Source organism: Salvelinus alpinus, chromosome 15 (genome assembly GCF_045679555.1).
Source record: "Salvelinus alpinus chromosome 15, SLU_Salpinus.1, whole genome shotgun sequence".
NCBI lineage: Eukaryota > Metazoa > Chordata > Actinopteri > Salmoniformes > Salmonidae > Salvelinus > Salvelinus alpinus.
In genome coordinates this window covers 18,613,367-18,632,560 of record NC_092100.1, presented here as the reverse complement: position 1 = coordinate 18,632,560, position 19,194 = coordinate 18,613,367, and the positions used below count along the sequence as shown (strand labels likewise).

General features: G+C 42.0%; 2 protein-coding genes across 5 annotated transcripts in view; both read right to left on the bottom strand.

Annotated features, from left to right (window-relative positions):
• LOC139539629 (uncharacterized) overlaps window positions 1–11,688 on the bottom strand; it is a 68,315-nt gene extending 56,627 nt beyond the window's left edge. Inside the window, exons 1-4 of one of the 4 annotated variants that reach the window (XM_071342742.1) lie at window positions 11,583–11,688; window positions 2,935–3,051; window positions 2,190–2,541; window positions 1,036–1,155 (exon numbers count right to left, since the gene is read on the bottom strand). In XM_071342742.1, the coding sequence (XP_071198843.1) occupies window positions 1,036–1,155; window positions 2,190–2,541; window positions 2,935–3,018 (556 nt within the window). In that variant the 5' untranslated portion in view covers window positions 3,019–3,051; window positions 11,583–11,688. The other 3 variants (XM_071342741.1, XM_071342743.1, XM_071342744.1) reach the window with 3 other exon arrangements.
• A 1,945-nt stretch (window positions 11,689–13,633) lies between these two features.
• LOC139539620 (NADH dehydrogenase [ubiquinone] 1 alpha subcomplex subunit 7-like) lies at window positions 13,634–15,752 on the bottom strand. The gene is made up of 4 exons (XM_071342725.1): window positions 15,426–15,752; window positions 15,167–15,216; window positions 14,866–15,000; window positions 13,634–13,845 (listed from the first exon to the last, which is right to left on the bottom strand). The coding sequence occupies exons 1-4, from the start codon at window positions 15,474–15,476 to the stop codon at window positions 13,755–13,757; spliced, it is 327 nt and encodes a 108-aa protein (XP_071198826.1). The 5' UTR covers window positions 15,477–15,752; the 3' UTR covers window positions 13,634–13,754.
• Between the last annotated feature and the right edge of the window lie 3,442 nt (window positions 15,753–19,194).

Below are 19,194 nucleotides of genomic sequence, written 5' to 3'. Positions count from 1 at the left end.
TCGCAGGAGAAAGCTCCGTTGACATGTACACATGTTGACATGTACACTCGACGTCAGTGTCGAGGCATGTGTCAATTTCTGAGAAAAGAGTGGGTATTTCTTAATCATTTTAATAGGATATGTCTGACTGGAAAATATACTTTTCACCCTCTATGCCTACGTTCGCACAGGCAGCCCAGTGCTGATATTTTTTCCACTAATAGGTCTTTTGACCTATTTTGTACAAATACCAATTAGTGAAGAAAAAAATGTTATAATTGGGCTGCCTTTCTAATTGCAGCCATTGTATTTACATTTGTGTTCTATCTATGTCACATACGTTGAAGTGCAGTCTATCACAAGCTTAATTTGAGACATTAAAATCAACCAATTATCACAGATTCATTGTAGTGCGCTGGTGCGACCAATGACTTGGGCCATTAGTTATTTATTTATTTAATTTTTTTACCCCCTTTTCTCCCCAATTTTGTAGTATCCAATTGTTAGTAGTTACTATCTTGTCTCATCGCTACAACTCCCGTACGGGCTCGGGAGAGACGAAGGTCGAAAGCCATGCGTCCTCCGAAACACAACCCAACCAAGCCGCACTGCTTCTTAACACAGCGCGCATCCAACCCGGAAGCCAGCCGCACCAATGTGTCGGAGGAAACACCGTGCACCTGGCGACCTGGTTAGCGTGCACTGCTCCTAGCCCGCCACAGGAGTCACTAGTGCGCGACGAGACAAGGATATCCCTACAGGCCAAACCCTCCCTAACCCGGACGACGCTAGGCCAATTGGGCGTCGCCCCATGGACCTCCCGGTCGCGGCCGGCTGCAACAGAGCCTGGGCTCGAACCCAGAGTCTCTGGTGGCACAGCTAGCACTGCGATGCAGTGCCCTAGACCACTGCGCCACCCGGGAGGCCCTGGGCCATTCGTTTTTCAACAAACACATGACCTGGGACCAACTGTTGGTCTCTGAATTTAACTTGGTCACATCACATGGTCAGGAAAAACTCTGGGCCCTATCAATGACTCTCGGAGATGCCACTCACCCTCACATTGGGTGTCGTGCACCAACCTCATACCAGCGGGACAGTCACAGAGGAAGCCCCTCGGCAGGTCTACACACAGGTGAGAACAGCCGCCATTGCTCACCAGACACTCATTCTGATCTACATAGGGAGAGATACAGGGTCAGTGACAGGGAAGAGTGAATACAGGACCAATCAATGTGTATTTATTTATTTTGCTCCTTTGCACCCCATTATTTATATTTCTACTTTGCACATTCTTCCACTGCAAATCTACCATTCCAGTGTTTTACTTGCTATATTGTATTTACTTCGCCACCATGGCCTTTTTTTGTCATTACCTCCCTTATCTCACCTCATTTGCTCACATTGTATATAGACTTATTTTTCTACTGTATTATTGACTGTATGTTTGTTTTACTCCATGTGTAACTCTGTTGTTGTATGTGTCTAACTGCTTTGCTTTATCTTGGCCAGGTCGCAATTGTAAATGAGAACTTGTTCTCAACTTGCCTACCTGGTTAAATAAAGGTGAAATAAAAATAAATAAATCATTCAAATTAGTCAACAGTTCACTATAGCAGCTAGACACACATATTTAAAGATTGTGATAAGGGAAATTACCTATCCAAACAGAAAGCTGACTACTGTATATCAGGGAATGCATTACAGGATGTGAAACAGAGCTCGTTTGTACTTTCATAGCACACGGATCAAAAAATATCTGCTCGATAGAGAATTTAAAGTGCTTTTAGTCAAGGGCTAGGCTTAGTCTGTGTCCGGGACACAAGCCCTTAGTTAGAGAATATCAAAAGCATTACATTTTTATGGGCAACAAACCACCTCAAAAGACTATTAGTCGCAACAGTAAAGAGATCACTGTTTTACTATAGCATGTGTTCATATGTGCTATATATACACACACACACACAGAATTCTTACTATTTATTGAATTACTGAAACCATAATTAAAGGAAATAATCATAGGTCCACTGTGTCTGTAAAAGGAACAAGTAGGAGTGAAGTTCTTTTGCCCTCTGCTGGTCTATAAGGATGAGAGCAGCAGAGCATGGTTGTGTTCAAATTAGACAAGTCCAGGGGGTCCCTGTTTCAGTCTGTATTCTTCCGTTTTCTGCCTAATGATATAGATGTAATAAAGTGTCAATAGTTCTCACCACAGTCGTCCTCGTCGCTCGCGTCAGCACAGTCCGGCGAGTGGTCACACCTCCAGGAGTGAGGCATACATTGGCCGTCCCCACAACTGAACTCAGAGCTGAAGCAAGTGTGAGGGGCCCGGGTCTGGCCAAAGGGACATGCGTCGGGACCCACATCCTGCCCAGCGGGGCAGTTGCCTGGCAACGCAGCTCCCTGTCCGCTCACAGAGGAAGGACTCGGCTGTACAGTTCTTATGACAGGATATGACTTATGACAGTTCTTATCCACAGTCGTCAGTGCCATCACAGCGGAAGAGGGATACACATCGCCTACTGCCACAGGCAAAGTCATCCTTCTTACATTGGAGCAAACCTGGGAAAGATGGAAGCCCAGAGGGCAATTAGTGGTCATGTACTTTAAATAAAAAGGGACTTACTACATTTTTACAAAGTCTGCATCTATTATTTTCAGAGGGGAATACAAATAAATGATCACATTAAACTGACTAACTTTCCGATGGGGTCATTTTTCCTTTTGTAAACTTTTTCTGATTGCTGTAATGCTTAAATCCCTCTGGAATTTAAGCAAATGTTTAATTTGTGCAACGGCTTAGTGAATGTGGCCCATAGTGTTTAAGATTATGAAAGAGGCTCTTAAAATTGGATTGATGAAGAAATGTGCACTTCGTTCATACACTGACGTTGAGCATGTGTAACTTGAGCCCAACCCAGGTGGCAGAGGTATTCTCTTTCCCTTAGCTCTTACCACAGGTATCCTCGAATTCGTCAGAGCCGTCATGACAGTCCGCGGTGCAGTCACAAAGAGCACTCTGGGAAACGCAACCTCCATCTGTACACAGAAACCCTGGGCAGGTCCACTCCCCTGAAACACAGCCAAAATAAGAATATCTTGTCACAATTACAAAATTGTCATATGCAATTATTACCTTCTCTCAATACATTTTATATACATGTGATCTGGATCATATTCATAGTGCACGGTAGAAAAACATTTTGGAATGGAAAACAAAAAAGAGCATTTTTTTCCCCTCCCCGTTTTGGTCTGTTTGGTGTCTAATGAACCTGATCCAGATGGTACAGTGATGACACAGGTGTACAGACCTACAGTATGCTCCAGCAGAAATGTCACAACTGATATGGCCACGTATTAAAATCAGCAAACTCAAACCCTGGACTTTGACATCCCCGTTACTGGACGCTATCAAGTTAGTACAGTTACATGCTGTACTGTGACATTCAGTCTCCCCTATGATCCAATGGTCTTATTTATTTATTTTTTATCCCATTTTCTCCCCAATTTTCGTGGTATCCAATCGCTAGTAATTACTATCTTGTCTCATCGCTACAACTCCCGTACGGGCTCGGGAGAGACGAAGGTCGAAAGCCATGCGTCCTCCGAAGCACAACCCAACCAAGCCGCACTGCTTCTTAACACAGCGCGCCTCCAACCCGGAAGCCAGCCGCACCAATGTGTCGGAGGAAACACCGTGTACCTGGCCCCCTTGGTTAGCGCGCACTGCGCCCGGCCCGCCACAGGAGTCGCTGGAGCGCAATGAGACAAGGATATCCCTACCGGCCAAACCCTCCCTAACCCGGACGACGCTATGCCAATTGTGCGTCGCCCCACGGACCTCCCGGTCACGGCCGGCTGCGACAGAGCCTGGGCGCGAACCCAGAGACTCTGGTGGCGCAGCTAGCACTGCGATGCAGTGCCCTAGACCACTGCGCCACCCGGGAGGCCCCCCGATCCAATGGTCTTTAATAAGGTAAAAACCCCTCCACTGTCACTCCCTGCTGCAGAATTCATCACTGCCATCCTCACAATCGCCGTCCCCGTCACACACCCAGAGGCCGAGGATACATCTCCCATTCCTGCACTTGAACTGTTCACAGGTCGGCAGGGTGTTACCTAGAGTGCCTACAAATGAATAAATGCATTTTGAATATTATATACTTAGAGGCTACTTACTCTACAGAAAATGAAAAACGAAGTGGCTACAGAAACTTTGAATGAATGACTTCAATTTGGGGTAGTCCCTACACTGCAGTAGCATGTCAAACATTTTACAGCATGTATTATGTTTTCATAACGTGCTATCAAGTGCAGAGCTGCACTTGATAGCGCATGTTATGAAAATACTTGCTTTAAAATGTTTGACATATTACTGCATAACCTGTTGAGAACTTGTGTTATGGCTTTTCAACCTCCGCTCTGAATCCACGATATGGCAATATAATAGAACTCAGGAGGGTTTTCTTTAATGGAAGGTTCTCTGTCAAACATGTAAAGTGTGGTGTACCGCAGGGCAGCTCTCTAGGCCCTCTACTCTTTTATATTTTTACCAATGACCTGCCCCTGGCATTTAACAAAGCATGTGTTATTGTTTTTATAAGAAACATGAATGTGTTGTAAATTCCAAATTGTTTGCATATTCAACTTTCACACAGCACTGACACACACTTACCCCACCAGACATGCTACCTGGGGTCTTTTCACAGCCCCAGGTCCAGAACAAATTCAAGGAAACGTACAGTATTATACAGAGCCATGAGTGCATGGAACTCCCTTCCATCTTACATAGAGGAAGTGACCAGCAAACCTGGTTTCAAAAAATAATAATAAGCAACACCTCATGGCACAATGCCTCTCCCCCATGTGACCTACTTGTGTGTACAATGCATTCGGAAAGTATTTAGACCTAGGGCTGTTGCGGTGACCATATTACCGCCACATCTGCTGTCACGAGTCATTAGAGGCCTACCAAACTTGCTAACTGCCTGGAACTCAGCACTCTATTGTCCCTCTAATCACTGACAAATGCAAATGTAATCAAAAATCTAAATCAAAACACTTCATGAGAGTCCAGGAGCTCATGTTGCGCAACATTACTATAGGCTCTGCAATTGCGTGAAAAAAAACAGTGATTGCCTCTTATTTTCTATTTTTAACATAACACTTTTTTTTTCTTAAAACATTGTAAGTAAGCATTTCACTGTAAGGTATTGTTGTATTCAGCACGTGACAAATAAAATTTGATTTTTACTAAAAAGAGGATCCCATCAGCTTTCAATAGGCTAGGCCTACTATATTTATTTCTGAACTTTCCTAATATTAAGCGCATTGCTTATATTTGCAACAGTAGTACAGCCTACCTGGCTGGCATGAAAATTAACCACCTGAAAAGCATCCTCCATTCACTATTTAAGTGTATAGATGACATGCATTTTTCCCCACTGCATGATAATGGTCCATTCAAAATCAAAACATTTTACACATGATTTAGTATATGGAAAGACAAGATTAAATCAAGAACAGTCTGATGGGTGACACTATTAGATTATCACTTGTGAATGATGCCCAGCATAAGAAATAATGCCTTTTTTTTGCAACTTTATTGAATCATAGTCTCACACCTGATGTTGCCAAGCCCATACGCCTATCTGTTTTGAATCACAACTAAAGTGGCCAAATAACTTGTTAAAATTAGGAACATTAATCCGCTTTACAAGTGGTGTAGAGCCTAACTGGCATACATAAGCAGGGTGTGAGTTTCAAGTTTGGGGAAGATCATTTTCACCATAAACATGCACCTTCATAATAAAAGCATTACATGCATAATTGCATTTGCGGTCACTTTTGATAATGGTGTTTCCGCTAATGGAACATTTGCACGTATAGCCTACTACCATGTGTGCATTGCTGCGCTTATGTGAAGAAAGAGCCTAATAGTTTATCAACAAATGTTCTGATCTGTTACGTCAGCCACACTGCGTAAAAAAAAGTTTGGGGGATGCTAGTGGTTGTATTCACTTGGGATCTACCGCATCCCACAACTGTCCCAGACTGATTGGAATATTTATTTCTGGCACAGAATAGGTCGACTTTAGTACTATGGGGGATAGTAGATTGACATAGGCTACTGCTTTTGCTGTTCGTTAGGCCTACTCATCTTGTTGGCTGACGAAAAGTAAATGTTGACAATTCTTCCAATATCTTCAATATGCACCTTGTAATTGGATAAGGACGCATGCAGTTGCGTCCCCGATTTGTCTGTCTTCCCTGGTAGCCTGTGAGAAAGACCTTGTCACGTAATGGAGAGCCATGTGAGTGAAAGGTAGGGCACAACGGCCACAAGAGACAGATTTTTTAGGGTGCATTACGGCAACACTAAGGGGATGCTGCCGTGAAATTCTAGGCATTATCAAGTGCTTGTCAAATTGTGAATGAGAGACTGATGAAGTGTGTGCAGCCTGCACAAAAAACAATGCAGAGCTCATGCCTTTAAAGCTACTTTTTTCAAATCAGTCGCATCATGCAGCCTTACAATGGATTAAAAATACTTCGGAAAGTATTTAGACCCCTCGACTTTTTCCACATTTTGCTACATTACAGCCTTATTCTAAAATGTATTAAATTGTTTCCCCCCCCCCTCAATCTACACACAATACCCCATAATGACAAAGCAAAAACAGGTTTTTAGAAACGTTTGCCAATATATATTTAAAAAACTGAACTATCAAATTTACATAAGTATTCAGACCTTTTACTCAGTACTTTGTTGAAGCACCTTAGGCAGCGATTACAGCCTTGAGTCTTCTTGGGTATGACGCTACAAGCTTGGCACACCTGTATTTGGGGAGGTTCTCCCATTCTTCTCTGCAGATCCTCTCCATCTCTGTCGGGATGGATGGGGAGCATTGCTGCACAGCCATTTTCAGGTCTCTCCAGAGACGTTAGATCGGATTCAAGTCTGGGTGGGCCACTCAAGGACATTCAGAGACTTGTCCCGAAGGCACTCCTGCGTTGTCTGGGCTGTGTGCTTAGGGTCATTGTCCTGTTGGAAGGCTAACCTTGACTGCCTTCAGCTCATCTGCAATGAAGAGACCGGTGTGTCTGTTGTCCCTTGTGTCTGTGCTCTTGTGGAATACTGGTTGAGGGGTAGAGAAGTAGTTAATTATTCCTTGCCCACGAACAGTCCCTTGTGTCTGTGCTCTTGTAGAATACTGGTTGAGGGGTGGAGATGATGTAGTTCATTATTCCTTGCCCACGAACTATCGACCACCCATCAGAGATGATTGCAATACAGTCTGCTTTCTCTATGATTTGCTTGACCTTCACTTGAACTCTGCATCCAGCAAATGAGTAGATAAAGCATGTCTGGTTGGAGGGGTGTATGCTGGGCGAAGAACATTCAGAAATCTCTTCCAATACACATTGCCTGTGAGCATTAGAGGTGAACCGGTTGCATACACAGCTTGAGCAAGACATTCATCAGCATTTCTCTGACTACGTTCCTCCATTGAGTGAAAAAAAAACGTCTGATTCCAGGAGGACCATGAGCTGTTGCTATCGATAAGGTGTCTGATTCATTGAAACAGTCAATGAAACATGTATGGAAATAGGTGAATTAACACCCCTCAGTTAACAGGCTCAAGCAAGCTAAACCCCACATGGTAGCAAAAACTAACTAGCAGAAATTGTTAAAAGTTAGAAATGATTTAAACACACTTTGCTGTAGGCTACTATATACTAGTTAACAAAAAAATTATGTCATAAAATATATTCACCCCACCCAGTATTGTAATCAAAACTTAACAGAACGCATTTAGTCCTTGGCTCAGACAGTGTAGTAGTGTGTGGGCTCAATAGCATCTCATTAGTGTGCAGGATCTTGAGAATCGGCTGTACATGTGATTGAAGAGCGCACTGCACATGATGGAAGAATGCACTGTGCATGCAGAGGGTTGCAATTTCATTGAATTGGGAATAGTTTAACCAAAATATGCCACAAGACCTAGAATTGCCTTGTGTATCCCACAAAAAAGGTTCACTGTTATAAGCTAATCATGTATGTCATGATATTGTCCGTGTCGTCGTTCAGCCACGACTCAGTGAAACATAAGATATTACAGTTCTTAATGTCCCGTTGGTAGAATAATCGTAGGTCATCCATTCTATTTTCCAGTGATTGCATGTTAGCAAGTAGAATTGATGGCAATGGGAGTTTACTCGCTCACCTACGGATTCTCTAAAGGCAGCCTGATGATCTGCGTCCTCTTTTCCTCCGCCGTTTCTTCACGCAAATGACATAAATCTGGGCCTGTTCCTGGGAGAGCAGTATAAAACTTTCTCGTTTGACTCGTTATAGGAAAAAGCTTCTTCCAGTCCGTGGTGATTAATCCCAGTTCTGATGTCCAGAAGTTCTTTTTGGTCATAAGAGACGGTAGAACCAATATCATTTTTTAACTTATTTTGTACGTAAGTTACCAACGCAAATAAATAAATAGCACAATTGATTACGGGCATGTAAAACGGCAGCCATCCGCTTCAGCGCCATTTTAAATGTTAAAATAAGCTACATTTTCTTCATATCATGCTTCTTTAAACCTGTCTAAAATAAATAATGGATTTATTGTGACGGTATAGGCTACATTACATGGATTTATTAGACTCTGTTAATAACGGGCAATTACCGCGAGACCGACAATTATTTAATTTTTGTTCACCTTTATTTAACCAGGTAGGCCAGTTGAGAACAAGCTCTCATTTACAACTGTGACCTGGCCAAGATAAAGCAAAGCAGTGCGACAAACACAGTTACATGGGATAAACAAACGTACAATAACACAATAGAAAAATCTATATGTAGTGTGTGCAAATGTAGTAAGATTAGGGAGGTAAAGCAATAAATAGGCCTTAGTGGCACAATAATTACAATTTAGCAATTAAACACTGGAGTGATAGATGTGCAGAATATGAATGTGCAAGTAGAGATACTGGGGTGCAAAGGAGCAATAACAAAAAAAGAACATGGGGATAAGGTAGTTGGGTGGGCTATTTACAGATGGGCTGTGTACAGGTGCAATGATCTGTAAGCTGCTCTGACAGCTGATGCTTAAAGTTAGTGAGGGAGATAAACTCAAGGTTCAGTGATTTTTGCAATTCGTTCCAGTCATTGGCAGCAGAGTTGGATAGGAAAGGCGGCCAAAGGAGGAATTGGCTTTGGGGGTGACCAGTGAAATATACCTGCTGGAGCACGTGCTACGGGTGGGTGCTGCTATGGTGACCAGTGAGCTGAGATAAGGCGGGGCTTTACCTAGCAAAAACTTAAGATGACCTGGAGCCAGTGGGTTTGGCGACTAATATGAAGCGAGGGCCAGCCAACGAGAGCATACAGGTTGCAGTGGTTTGTAGTATTTGGGGCTTTGGTAACAAAACGGTTGGCACTGTGGTAGACTACATCCAATTTGCTGAGTAGAGTGTTGGAGGCTATTTTGTAAATGACATCGCCGAAGTCAAGGATCGGTAGGATAGTCAGTTTTACAAGGGTATGTTTGGCAGCATGAGTGAAGGATGCTTTGTTGTGAAATAGGAAGCCGATTCTAGACTTCATTTTGGATTGGAGATGCTTAATGTGAGTCTGGAAGGAGAGTTTACAGTTAACCAGACACCTAGGTATTTGTAGTTGTCCACATTATTCTAAGTCAGAACCGCCCAGAGTAGTGATGCTAGGCGGGAGGGTGGCGATCGGTTGAAGAGCATGCATTTAGTTTTACTAGCATTTAAGAGCAGTTGGAGGCCACGGAAGGAGTGTTGTATGGCATTGAAGCTCTTCTGGAGGTTTGTTAACACAATGTCCAAAGGGCCAGGAGTATACAAAATCGTGTCGTTTGCATAGAGGTGGATCAGAGAATCACCAGCAGCAAGAGCGACATCATTGAAGTATACAGAGAAGAGAGTCGGCCCGAGAATTGAACCCTGTGGCATCCCCATAGAGACTGCCAAAGGCCCGGACAACAGGACCTCCGATTTGACACACTGAACTCTGAGAAGTAGTTGGTGAACCAGGCGAGGCAGTCATTTGAGAAACTAAGGCTGTTGAGTCTGCTGATAAGAATGTGGTGATTGACAGAGTCGAAAGCCTTGGCCAGGTCGATGAAGACGGCTTTTAGCGATGGCAGTTATGACATCGTTTAGGACCTTGAGCGTGGCTGAGGTGCATCCATGACCCGCTCGGAAACCAGATTGCATAGCGGAGAAAGTACGGTGGGATTCGAAATGGTCGGTGATCTGTTATCTTGGCTTTCGAAGACTTTAGAAAGGCAGGGTAGGATAGATATAGGTCTGTAACAGTTTGGGTCTAAAGTGTCGCCCGCTTTGAAGGGGGGGATGACCGCGGCAGCTTTCCAATCTTTAGGGATCTCAGACAATACGAAAGAGGTTGAACAGGCTAGTAAAAGGGGTTGCAACAATTAAACAGATAATTTTAGAGAGGGTCCAGATTGTCTAGCCCAACTGATTTGTAGGGGTCCAGATTTTGCAGCTCTTTCAGAACATCAGCTATCTGGATTTGGGTGAAGGAGAAATGGGGGAGGCATGGGCAAGTTGCTGTGGGGGGTGCAGAGCTGTTGACCGGGGTAGGGGTATCCAGGTGGAAAGCATGGCCAGCCGTAGAAAATGGTTATTGAAATGTGATTACCGTATATTTATCGGTGGTGACAGTGTTTCCTAGCTTCAGTGCAGTGGGCAGCTGGGAGGAGGTGCTCAAACCATATTCTGCAGTCTCAGAAATTCAACCTGATGAGAGTGAGGATGAATTACCTGTGGTGGCAGGTGTGGTGCAAATCTCCAAGTCTGATCCATATGTAGTTTCAGGCTGGGTAGAAAATAAGTTAGGTACTGTTAAAATCGGTGAAGATAGCGAAGTCATTCAGAGGGAGCGGGCACTTCACGTCACATGACTAGGGACAACAGCAGGGCGCCTTTGAAACGAGTGATTATTCTGGTGGCGTTTTAAGTGTGTCTGCGGTACAGTGGTTTTGAATTTGTATTAAAGCAATGTGTGTGTGTGTTTGTGTGGGTTTAGTTGGTGGTGCAATGTGTCCCTCCCTCCCTATTTTGTTTATCAAAAACGTAACTAACCACACTACCGCACAGTAGGTGGCAGCATGCACAAACAAAATGTGTGGACGCTATGATACCAAATAAGTATTAGTGTACCCATTGTTGGATTACTTCATGTAGAAAAAGGAATTCTTAATTCAAACGAACCACCTGCAGCTGGACACATTTTACAATATGCATGTTTGGCCGAATCGAGAACGAAGATAGTAAAGCCATGTTAAGGTTGTTCGAAAAATCTCTGTGCTATGCAAAACAGTGCCTAATTGAGCATAACATTGGCTAGCTTCAATGTAACCAAAATAGTTTTTACATCGACGCTAACCCGTTAATCTGTTAACTAGCTAATGCAACTGCAATAAATGTGGGCCTCACGTCATAAAACAGCTGCTAATCGGGCGATGGCAATGACGTTACACGCGCCACCAATGCAACATGACGAATACCAATAAAACACATGTGCAAATATGTAACTGGCAAGTTTATCTTACCCCAAATATAATGGAAGGTTAGTAACTGAGTAAGAAGTATTCTACGAAAGTTTCCCATACTCTGTGTCTGCAGTTAGAGGCACGTGGAAATGACGTAATTGTGCTTTAATAAGGCGAGCTGTGTTCAAAACGAAAGTGTTGCAATGTGTTCTGAAATCCAAACTAATCACGTCTGTGAAGCTCCCACGCCTGATCAAGACGTAAATCCCTTTCCTGGTGCTGATGCCGCGCTCAAAGCAACTGGGAACTCGGAAATCGCCGACTTCTGTCTTCAGTGTGTTCAAAACAACTGGGAACTCCAACTTGGAAAAGCGATAAAAATGTTCATCCAACTCGGAATTCCAACTCTGGAACATGGGCCTCTTTCTAGAGATCCGCATTTCCGAGCTAAATATCACTGACGTCATGATTTGACCTCATATTTTTCAGAGTTCCCAGTTGTGTTGAATGCAGCTTAAGTCGCATGCATTAATGTCAATAGCGTGCCACTGTAGCAAGTATGGGTAACTCATAGAGATAGAGATATTTCGAGGACTCATCTTTATTAATAAGTTGATTGAGGACCTTGTGTTTGTGTGATGAACGTGTTTGTTTTTTATGACTGGATTTTTCTTTCAGCTTGCATTTTGTATTTATATTTGTATTTGTGTATTTTCTGTCATGTAATTTAATTCAGGGCTCATCAGTAAATTAGACCATCTCAGTTTGACTCTCTAATAAAATAAAGGTCAAATTTAATCTGTGCCATTATAGTGACTGTGACAGCGCCATTGAGGTTACAACTCATAGGAAATCCCACCCAGGTAGTTTGACTACTTTAAAATGGTGGAAGCCCTCAATGGCGCTGCCCATGCTAAAACGACCTTTTGGCCACTAGAGGCCTCTATCATTCTCTATGGGGTAACAGCATGCTTGGAGTGTGTGAACGTGGATGTAGCCACTAGATGATCCAAATATACATTATATATACAAAAGTATGTGGAAACCCCTTTAAATTAGTGGATTCTGCTATTTCAGCCTCACCCGTTGCTGACAGGTGTATAAAATTTAACACACAGCCATGTAATCTCCATTGGCAGTAGAATGGCCTTACTGAAGAGTTTGTATGGAGGTCAATGAGAGTCGAATTTGGTAAACGAAAATGTGTATGGCTTATTTGATAGAATATATGTTTTGTAATGCTTATATTGTTAGGAGTGTACTGATATAAGTAGGACATGGACATCCTGGCAACTTTGAGAAAAAACACTTTATATCGAAATTGTCTCGAGATGGATATTCCATTGAATACAGGCAGTTGAAGTCAACAACCCTCATCAACACTCTCGCATTGACCACTATACAAAAACTCCTCGCTTGGTGACAGAAAAACGCCACCTGCTGGAGAAGACAGATTTTGGGCTCAGCTATCCATCTCGCTTCGCCTTTTCCTCTGGTGAAGCAGAAGAAGTGGGTGGATGAACAGTGATGGGTGTAGCATAAGTGTTATCCATGACTAAGTGGGTGGCCTTGATGCCATGGTTAATGGGGAAATAACAGAGTTTAGGAAACTGTCCTTGACATAACTCTGTCTGTGATGAATCATTTTGGCAAATATATTTTATCAATGGTTGTCTTGTCTCAATTAGTTTTATACTTACCCTGAGATTCTATAATATGCAGCAGACTACATGCATGAATGGTTGAGTCGACTCCTGATAATGATGAGCTACTTTGGGGATATTAAAGGTAGACTCAGTGAAATTACGTTGCCACAAGCAGCACCGGAGATAGAGATGAGCGAGATGCAACACTTCGCTCTCACACAGCATCTGCGCATGTGCATGGGTTCGCATAACGCAGTTCAGTGTGGTAGCCAGGGCACCAAACAGCGGAGAAGTTGAGCCTCGCACTTCAACGCACTTAGTTGTTGCGGAAGTTGACCCACTATGCTGTTTACTTTCTGCATCTACACCATATCGCTGAGTCTACCTTTAACCAGGTACCCAAAACTGTGATTGACTCACAAAGTATATATGCTAGTAACATGAGCAATTGGTCATTACAAAACATTTCTTCAAACATTACATAATTTATTAACAATTTAATATTTTACAAGATTTGAACAATAGTGATAGCAACATTGTGCTCTGCTGTCAGACCTACAATAAGTCAGGAATAAAACAACGTTGTTCAGAGGTATGGCTGGTCTGTAGACAGCGTTAGCTCCCTGGGAACATTTCCAGGTGTGACTGGACGCTTTGCTGGCACCTCCAGAGCTTGGCTGTAAGGGAATGAAAGCATAAGTTAATGTTGGTACATCACTCAGAAGATACAGTAGGAAGTTAATTCTCTTGCTAAATCAAATGCACACCGATATTGTATAATACTATCCAAAATATTTACTATGATCCAAAAATATTGCTTGATTGGCCATTTACAGATTTAAGTGTCTGCGTAGGCAAGTTAAGTTGTATTGTCAAGTGCACAAGTACAGTGAAAGGACTTTCTTACAAGAATCCAGTAATCAATATCCGTAGTACTATAAATTTAAATAGAACAAAAACACACAAGAAATATGAACACAAGAAAATAAGTAAGATATTATACAGGGTCAGTGCCAATACCATATTTACAATGTGGAGGGATACTGGAGGGGGAGGGTTATATATGTATATGGGTAAGATGACTACGCATCAGGATATATGATAAGAGTAGCAGCATGGTATATGATGATTGTATGCGAGTGTGTGTGAGCCAATGAAGGGAGTAGTGTGAGAGAGAGTTGTGTGTGTGTCCGTGTGTGTGTAGTCTGTGTGTGTGTGTGTGTGTGTGTGTGAGTGAGGAGTGTGTGTGTGTGTGTGTGTGTGTGTGTGAGTGAGGAGTGTGTGTGTGAGTGAGTAGTCTGTGTGTGAGGAGTCTGTGTGAGTGAATGAATAGTCTGTGTGAGTGAGTGAATAGTGTGTGTGTGTGTAGTCTGTGTGAGAGTGAATAGTCTGTGTGTGTGTGTGTGTGTGTGTGTGTGTGTGTGTGTGTGTGTGTGTGTGTGTGTGTGTGTGTGTGTGTGTGAGTAGTCTGTGTATGTGAGTGATTGAGTGAGTAGTGTATCTGTGTGAGTGAGTAGTGTGTGTGTGAAGCAATTTTCACAAGAGACTAATGCAGTCTAATCTAAGCAGGACTGCTTTGACTCTGCTTTAAAACTGTACAGTAAAGTAGTCATATGCACTCAACTTCCACCCAGTTTGCCAGAGAAAGAATCCCAACACTTGTTCCACTGTCATAGCCTTTATTATGTCCCACTTACCAAGCAGTCAAGGCCTTTTGACACGACATCACAACCAATGCAGGTGCAGACTCTCTACGCCCATCTCTGCCATTATAGTAATTGAAGGCAAACTTGTGGCTGGGCCCAACAGGAAGTTTGGGTGGTGGTAGGGTCCTGCACAAAAGATTGTAACAAAGATTGTGTCATTTACAAAGTGTACAAACACCATCCTTTCCTCCCCTCCCATTTGAGTGTCATGCAAAACCTGCTGAAAACGTTCTGCCTAAATTGATTCTTAGCTATCATGAAACATTAAAGACATGAGTGAGCTGCCACTTACCTCTTTGCAATCTCACCGTAACGCAACTGTAGCTTTGCTTGCAGATTATGCTGTGGAAATTTGATAAGGTGAATTAAAAGTAATAACTTGCTTTTAAAGAGTCTTCCATTTCCAACATACAATGTCAGCAAACTATAGTAACAAGCCATCTGGCTATCTAACCTTAGGCAGTTCGACAGGCTGCAAACTCTTCAAATGTGTTGGCAACTTGAAATAAGTGACACTTGCACTAAATATACAATGTGATGAGATGGCTTACCCCCGACAAAAGATTTCTGAGCCTCTGGATAATTTTTGTAGCAGTAGCCATTGTTGTCAAGGGCAGAATACTCTATTTTCAAGACAGGCAATGGGCACTACTGACACCTACCGTTCTGGGGTGAAATCAGAATGTGCTGCCATGGTGCATTATTATTATTTACCTAGGCAAATCAGTTTTTTAAAATTATTATTATTATTTTTATTTTGTATTAACAACAAATCAATACAGAAAGTACATCATAAAAATTCTTATTTTCAATGACGGCCTAGGAACATTGGGGTTAACTGTTCCTTGTTCAGGGGCAGAGGGACAGATTTGTAACTTGTCAGCTCGGGGATTCGATCTTCCAACCTTCCGGTTACTAGTCCCGTTTACGCGATCTAACGTTGCCCCTCCGCACTAGATTTAGCTCGAGGGAACAACATGGTCACTTGCGGGGTTGATACTACCCACAATTCAATGCAAGCTCTAGTCACATGTCAAATTAGTGATGGGCATTCCGTCTCTTTTCAGTGAGCCGACTCGTTCGGCTCAGCTCACCAAAAAGAGCCGGCTCTTTTGGCTCCCAAACGGCTCTTGAAAAAATACAAGACATGTTTTTTTTTAAAGTCAAACAGTTTGCGATAGTTTGACTATGATTGGTTTTAAAACAATAATTAATTAAATTATTAAATGAAATCATACTCTACCTTACTACCTTAACCACAATGTATTTAAAAAGGCATTGGTTTGTTATGATAAATAAATATTAAACATTTAAAGTATAATTTTTTAATGTATATAAACAAAGTGCATATAAATCTAACCATTCAAAACGAATACAATCTGAACAGCATAATAGAATATTGCACCATATCAAAGAAAAATAAATAACAATTTGCAAAACTGCAGCATCTCACTTAAAACATTAAACTGGTCCCACTTTTTTCTCTCTTCTTGATTGCCATGTTATAACCAGCAGCACACAGCAATGCTGACCATATTTTGCTTTTATGAGAGATTTGCATTCAGAAATGCAAGCTGCCTCACTTTCGAGGGGCTGATGCGGTTTCTTCGCTCAGTAATTATTTGTCCTGTTTTCGAGAAGACACTCAGAAGTAACGGATGTGGCCACTATGCAGAGTCTCCCTGTCATGACTTTAGTAAGCCGTGGGTAGACAGAGGCCTTGTTCTTCCACCAGCTCACAGGATCTCTTACAATCAGGTTGATTGTTTGGGCAAGACATGGATGATGGGTCCATTTTAACATTTTCATGGCTTTTCATGGCTCTGTTAGTCTGTTAGCTGCATTGTCGCTAACACAACAGACCACTTTTCCATCTACTTGACATTCTCTGGCCACTCTCAACAGTTCCTCTGCCAAGTTCTCTGAGGTGTGTCTGTCGCTGAACTCAAAGCAGTCTAGAAGACAGCTAGACATCGAAAAATCTTCAATGGAGTGACATGTAACCGACATACAAGAAGTGGTTACCCTTGATGTCCAGCAGTCAGTGGTAAGGCAAACTGCAGTAGCTTTTTGGACTCTTTCCCGCACTGAAGCTTGTGTGCTCTCGTATAGTTGTGGAATAAGTGATTTTGAAAGGGTTTTCCTGCTTGGAATTGTGTACATTGGATTTAGACTATTGCTATAATTTCTAAAACCTCTGTTCTCCACGATCGAAAATGGCTGGAAATCGGTGGCAATCATTTTAGCCAATGCAATATCAATTTGGCCTTGTTTTGCTACAGACAGACTTTGGTATAAACTGACCATAAAAGACTGCGTTGCTGTGGGTTACGGAGTAGGCCTACTAGACTGAGTGGATACATCTCCACGTGTGGAGGTGCTGGCTCCACCACTATCACTAGCAGGCCCGCTAGTTTCTCGAAGCTCCGCTACAGCTAGCTTCACAGTTGGGTGCACAGTTCACATATGCCGGTGTAGGTTGTGGGTAGAACCGGCTTTATATGAGATTTTGTTTTGGTAAATTCTACACTGTGCTCTAACATTGTCTACATTATTAAAATGCATCCAAATGCTACTGTGCTTCCGACTCATTTTCCAGCTGTTGTTTTCACAGCTGTCCTTCCTCTCTCCTCGGCTGCTAAGTGTGTGACTGTGAGTGAGTTGGCTTGGCCCTCCCACATGCCTCTTTAGTTCATTGGTTGACACTGTGTGTCTGACAGGAACAACAGGTGAGGCTGTTAGTCTGAGCAAACAGTCAGGATGAACTTGAGCATTTAGGCGTATATATATATATATTTCCCCGTTCTTTGAAATAGTTAATTTTATTCATTTAAATCTTTTGATTATTCATATCTTTATTTTTTTATAAATAGATTCGGCTCTTCTGATATGCGAGCCGGCTCCCAACGTTCACCTACAAGAGCCGGCTCTTAGCATATGCCTAAATGGCAGTGGTGGAAAAAGTACCCAATTGTCATACTTGAGTAAAAGTAAAGATACCTTAATAGAAAATGACACAAGTAAAAGTGAAAGTCACCCAGTAAAATACTACTTGAGTAAAAGTCTAAAAGTATTTGGTTTTAAATATACTTAAGTATCAAAAGTAAATGTATTTGCTAAATACTTAAGTATTAAAAGTAAAAGTATACATCTTTTCAAATTCAAATCCCTTATATTAAACAAACCAGACCCTTTTCTTGTTTTTTACATTTAGAGATAGCCAGGGGAATGCTCCAACAAAACATGTGTTTAGTGAGTCTGCCAGATCAGAGGCAGTAAGCATGACCAGAGATGTTCTCTTGATAAGTGTGTGAATTAGAAAATGTTTTTGTCCTGCTAACCATTCAAAATGTAATGAGTAGTTTTAGGTGTCAGGGACAATGTATGGAGTAAAAAGTTAATAATTTTCTTTAGGAATGTAGTAAAAGTAAAAGTTGGCAAAAATATAAATAGCAAAGTACAGATACCACAAAAAACGACTTAAGTAGTACTTTCAAGTATTTTTACCTAATGGCAGAATGATATCGGGATTATTTCAATCAATCCAGTGACCATTTGTTTTGCTAACTCCATTTCATGTGCTACAGAAGCACCTCTAAACAAACAACAGTGCTAAGTGGCTGCACACTTTAATTAAAGGGTAACTACACTCACTTGTTTTGTGTGGTCTCCTGATATGGTTAAGCATTGTTATAGACTTACAACATCCAATGTTGTTGTTTTACTATCAAAAAAGGGACTTGGAGAGCAAAAACCTGAGAAAAAAAATGAAACTCTGAAATGTATCTGTTTCAATAGTAGGCCTACTATTAGATTACTTGCACAGTACAGCTTGGTTTGGCCTGACTGTGAAAGACCAATATGGGATTTGTAATTTTAGGTCATTCAGTGTATCACTGTTTCTCATAGAATTTTTCACACAGGGGGCCTTTCCTTCACCTGGCGAGCCGTTTGTAAATATTTGGGCAAAATTAGAGTATACCCACTTCTCCAGGCACCACTACACCACTGGATAGGTGAATGTGTTCTATTGATCTAAAGTTGTGCTGTTGCTACTGCCTATTAGCTGTACAATTGTAACGTTATACAGGGGGAAATATGATAAATTATTCACATTAACACGTAGCATCAACAACGAATGAAAACATTTTTAGAACTGTATTGTTGGCGTTTTGATAGCTTTGGGACACAACATCAGGAGTCTGTGTATTGGTTGGACTCCCTGAGTTGTGCATGGTGGTGGTTTGCGACTGAAAATAACCATACCATAATATAACCGGCTGGCTTCACCAACATTAATGAAATACGTCACGATGTAAG